The sequence below is a fragment of the Nicotiana tabacum genome, chromosome 13, assembly GCF_000715075.1.
Source record: "Nicotiana tabacum cultivar K326 chromosome 13, ASM71507v2, whole genome shotgun sequence".
Classification (NCBI taxonomy): Eukaryota; Viridiplantae; Streptophyta; class Magnoliopsida; order Solanales; family Solanaceae; genus Nicotiana; species Nicotiana tabacum.
Window position 1 is genome coordinate 111,229,173 of NC_134092.1, and position 5,754 is coordinate 111,234,926.

General features: G+C 33.1%; 1 protein-coding gene across 1 annotated transcript; it reads left to right on the plus strand.

The window, feature by feature from the left end:
* Positions 1 to 268: 268 nt before the first annotated feature.
* LOC107778287 (WD repeat-containing protein RUP2) lies at positions 269 to 2,025 on the plus strand. The gene has a single exon (XM_016598510.2). It carries the CDS (start codon positions 541 to 543, stop codon positions 1,702 to 1,704), a length of 1,164 nt encoding a protein of 387 aa, XP_016453996.1. The 5' UTR covers positions 269 to 540; the 3' UTR covers positions 1,705 to 2,025.
* Positions 2,026 to 5,754: the final 3,729 nt, after the last annotated feature.

Below are 5,754 nucleotides of genomic sequence, written 5' to 3' on the forward strand. Positions count from 1 at the left end.
AAATACCCTATAAAATTAATCTATATACATAAAAACCAGTCTTGAATACAACGATTATCAACAAAAAAATATGGGACACTATCCGTTTCCAACTTACAAAGCTGAAAAATTTTGTTATATCAATCCCCTTATGTTAAATTCTCAATATTTCATTGGACTTAATTAATAAGAGTACATAATCTTTATGAAGAGACAAAAGGCTTTGCTTATTCCACGTAACACTGTGTGCATTAGCATCCACAGCATTTAAGTTGTTTGCAAAAGAAATATGAGGTACATATGCTACCACAATTCCTTTTTGTCTCCTCCACTTGTAATACTACTAAACCATATACTTTTCTCTTCTCTCTACACCAATAACCAAATCTAACTCCAATTCCCTGTATTCTTTACACTATACTACTACTCAAAAATCCATCTAGTATATAGTTTATTTTTCTTGCTTAATTTCCTAAAATGTCTTGCACCAACTCTTCTCTTAGCTACTATACAACTATTATTTCTTCAAAAAGCTAACCATCACTTTGACATGAATGGGAAATGACAGATATCTCATCAAGACAAGAAGCAATAGCAGAAATACAAGTAGCAGAAGGAGAAGAGAAATTAGGATCAGAATTACAAGAAACAGAAAGAGAAGAAGAAGAAGAAAAAGCAAGATGTGAATGGGATTTTCATCTTTCTACTTTCATTTCTAATTCTTGCAACAATAGCATTAATGGATCTGCTTGTGACACACTTGGTGTTTTAGAATTTGACCCTTCTGGTAATTTCTTAGCTTCTGGTGGAATAGCTAGGAAAATTAGAATTTACAACGTAAATTCTTTGTTACAAGAAGAGAGAGAAGGTGGAAGGCTTGTTTCTTTGGATCATGGCAATGCATGTAACTTTTACATGTGTACTCCGGCAAAGCTAAGTAGTTTAAAGTGGAAACCCGGATGGGGGAGTCGGGTTTTAGGGTCGGGTGATTATGATGGAGTTGTCATGGAATATGACTTAGAGAAGAAAATGCCCGTTTTCGAACGAGATGAGCATGGTGGTAGACGGGTTTGGAGCATTGACTATTGCCATTCGGATCCGGTTTTGGGTGCATCCGGGTCGGACGACGGAACCATGCAAATGTGGGACCCCCGTTGCGTGGACGACGGTAAGTGCTTGGCTAAGGTACAACCTAGCAAGCAATGTAATCCGGTATGTTGCGTGGAATTTAATCCGTTTAAAGGACCAATCGTGGCCGTTGGATGCGCTGACCGGAGGGTCTACGCTTACGATATTAGGAAAATGACGGACCCACTTTTCGTCCTGGACGGACATCAAAAAGCGGTTACTTACATTCGGTTTCTTGATGAACGTACCATTGTGTCTTCGAGCGTAGACGGGTGTTTAAAAATGTGGGATGGGGAGAATCAACATGTTATTCGTACCTATAAGGGGCACGATAATAGTAGGAGGTTCGTCGGGTTATCGGTATGGAGACCCGGTGGATTAATTTGTTGTGGCTCAGAGAGTAACCAAGTCTATGTGTATGATAAAAGATGGGGTGAGCCAATATGGGTCTATGGGCGTGAACCCACGGGTCTAACCGGGTTCGACCATGGGTTCGTTAGTAGTGTATGCTGGCAGCAAAAGGAAGAAAATCAATGCACACTCGTGGCCGGGGACTCAGATGGAGTTTTGCGAGTTTTTAGTGGTAAAAGAAGATAGACATATTTAGTGACGGATGCAGAATTAAAATTTGACAGAGGCTAAAACATTTACCAGAGAGAGGGTTTTGCCATAAGCATTTGGCAAAATGTGTACTACTATTATTTTTCACGAGAAGTCATAGAAACAATGGCCAACTCAAAAAGGTAACTGTTTTTTTTTTTTTCCTTTTTGTTGGCCATTTACTTTGTCTGAAATATATAGAGGATTCTATAGAGAAAGCTAAAGAAAAAAGGGAAAGAATTGCAATGCCATTTTATTCTCCTTGTTCTCTCTCTTCAAGGTGACTGTAATAAAAGCGAATATTACTGACAGAAATTTTTATATGTGTATGCTTTTGCTGAAATATCAGCACTGCTGAAAGTTATAACGAAGAGGTTCTCTTATTTTTCATCAATGCAACGGGAATGTTTTGTTTGGAGAACATACAGGCACGTAAATTAAAGACCTTAGTTTGAGTGTCATTAATTAATTAAATTACTCTAAGATTCGTTTGGTAAGAATTTAATGCGTTTCCTCCATTTATCTAGTTCATGTTGGTGGAAAATGCTTGATAATTTATTAGATCTCTTTCTTGGAAGAGTGAATTTAGTCTTATTACAAGTGAGTAGAATAGGGCTTTGTTAACTTGAGAACATTTCGGAGACACAATTTGTTACTTCATTTTTTTACTATAGATGTCTCCGGGGGCATGTCTCTTACAGAAAAAAGGGAAATTGGCTCATGAGCTAATCGTACTCCAATAATTCATGTTGATCCGCTTTATTATTAGATGAATATAGAAAAGAAGTAATTAATCATATCTAGTTTATGACCTACAATCAGCGTTTTAAAAGACATGGGCGTAAGGCGAAGCGTTTTACATATGTTTCAGCGAGGTGTAAGCCCCATATATATGTATTTAATTTTTAATAATTTATAAAATAATATATTTACAGTAAATATTTATAAACATGTAAAATTATATAAAAATTGAAGAAAACTATAAATATATGAAAAGTATATAAATATATAGTGTTCAATCCCTACAAAAAATTAGTCAAAACAATCTATTATACGCTACTTAGAAGCACAAGTAACTTGAGTCGAAAAAATGAAGTTTTCTACATGGAGGAACAAAAAGAATGACTAACCTACAATTTGAACTTTGAACTTGCTACTACGAAGGAGAATGGAGTTCTCTTTGTATTTGTAAATTTTTTTGAATATTTGTTACTTTTGGGAGATATTAGCAGACTAACGGACAAGATAAAAAAAATTAGAAAAGACCATGATTTGGCGCTTCAGTCAATAAAAAAGGTCTTGACTTTTAAATTTAATAAATTTCAGTCCCTTTTTAAAACTTTTGAGTAATTACCAAGCTGACTTTTGAGAATTTGGGTATTATATGAAGGACTTATTCAACAAATTTTGTTTTAATTTAAAAAAGTCTCTGGGCTTATGCCTCAAATGCCCTGGCGTACGCCCCGAACGCCCGGGCGTACAGCTCCTGGGTGTACCCTCTTAAAATTTTTGCCGCACACCATCGTCTCAAGACATTTTTGGTGCGCTTCGCCCCAAGGCTCGCCCCGAAAATGCCTTTTAAAACACTGCCTACAATTAAGAAAAAGACTAAGATTTTAGGTTTGTTTGTGTAGCTCAAATTATGAATTGTGCAGCTGTAACATATGTCCCCCTTTTTTAAAAACAACTGTAAAATGTTCTTGAAAAGAAACAAATATGAAGAGAGAAGATGGAATTTGCTAAAGAAAAATGAGGATTTGAGTAAGCGGGTCGATTAAATTTCATGGATGGTCATTTAACTATGTGTTCATTACACAAAAGTCATTATTCTTTCTTTTGTTACGTAAAAGTCATTCAACTTTGTGTTCATTGCTCAAATGAGCAATGAACACAAAGTTGAATGACTTTTATTTTACTATGCTCTACTTATCACAATAATCACTTTGATCAGATTTTACAAATATTTCACCCGAAAAGTTTATTATGCCCTTGACATTGTAAATTCTTCTATTTATCTAATACCTTCTATATTATATGCTATATAATATACTTTTACCCGGGTATTTTACTTATAATTAAAAATACTTAATATTATTTTATTTATTATTTTTATAATATATTCGTACATTTAATTTTTTCTTAATATTAAGTTTTAATATGTATAAGTAGCATTACTAAATTTGTTAGTAACATTACCATGAACAAATGTCAAGTCCACGTTCTTAATCATGCTTAATAAAATATATAATAAAAATTAAAAAAATTAAAGCTCATTGATTTATCATCCACGCCAAACCCATTAATTTAATAAATAGAATACCCACATTTAAAAAAATGACACATCAGATTAATACTTTCAAATAAATAATATTAACAGATAAAGCTTAAAAAATTTAATATGAAACACAAATATCTTTGAAATACATATTAAAAAATAAATATTTTTTATTTTTTTATATTTAAAATATGTTCATGTTTAAATATGATTAAACAAGTTGAGTGCCATAGAAAAATTAAATGTATGTATATATTATAAAAATAATAAATAAAATAATTTAAAGTTATTTTAATTATAAGTAAAATACTTAGGTAAAAATATATTATATAGTATATAATATAGAAGGTATTACATAAATGAGAGGATTTATAATGTTAAGGACATAATAGACTTTTTAAGTAAAAATATTATAAAATCTGGTCAATGTCACTTTTGTGATAAATAGAGCAAAGTAAAATAATTTTTATGTAACATAAGAAATAAAAGTGATTTTTGGGTAATGAACACAAAATTAAATAATTTTTACGTAACAAAAAAAAGAAAAATAACTTTTGGGTAATTAACACAAAGTTAAATTACCACGATGAAATTTACTCCTATTTCTTAGACTTTTCTGTTTGAGCTCTTCGCTCTCAAGGACCGTAGATTAGAAAGTACTTTCTAAAGTCTAGACTATCCCATTCATCCAAAAGAGAGGGAAAGTCACGAGAGTGTAGTCCACAACTTTAGTTTTGAGTCAAATGTTGTAATTCTTACGTCTTGTATCGAATAAATCCAAGCATTGCAAAGTGCCATTTAAAAGGTAGGAGGTGATGAAGAAGAGACAATAATCAAAAGATGTGTGTTGAGGTGCGAACCCTAGTTAAAACGTACTAGAAGTCATTTAATTCCAGTGTGTTATAGTCTAGTAATACCAACTGATTGATTAAACCGCTCCGAGATCTTCATTCACTCTTCTCTTATTAAACCCTGCTTCTAGAAGGAAAAAAAATATTATTGAACAAACGTAGGGCCGGGGCTAGGAACAATAGTATAATAAGAAAAGCGATAAGCCCTTCCATCTTACATTCCGATATGGCAGGTACGATTCGATTCTCAAATTACTCATTCCTCCTTTGTGAATTATAATATAAAAATATGTTACAAGTAAAAACTATAGTGTTGTTGGCGAACATGGTGATGCACTGTCAGCGTCTTGGTGTCTACACCAAGATTAGATAAGATTTTTCCTATGTGGAAAAGATATTGGATACAATGATTGAAATCTTACCTACATTCCAAACAACCAGCTATATGGGTCAGTACAGTGACATGCATGTCAGAATGAGATAGGCAAACTTATCTGCACTTTTTTTTTTGTTATCTTTCTTTTCATATTTCTCTTTTCCTTTCCTTTTTCAGTAATAGAAGAGTACTATAGATATATCAATATTAGCTACCAGTCGATAGTTGCCATTTGTTTTGTCAAATATTTTCTGTACATATTGTGTTAACAAGTTTCATGCATAGATTGCCCTTTTATTCCTTCATGCCGCCTTCTCTACCGAGGGAGAGTCGGGTTCTGATTCCATATTTGTCACGGCCTAAATTCATGATATGTATTGTTCGTTTTGGCCCAACAAACCTTACAGATTTATCCCTTCGGGTATGTCATCATCGAGTCCAAAAATACGTACCATATAAACTTGTGCCAGCAATATAAAGATCTTCACTTTTCTCTCCCATTCGATGTGGGATTCGACATTTACATCACTTCATCAGAAGCTTGC

What these genes read in the sequence shown, in the direction of transcription:
- LOC107778287 (XM_016598510.2), top strand. Translation starts at nt 541, where the DNA reads ATGACAGATATCTCATCAAGACAAGAAGCAATAGCAGAAATACAAGTA.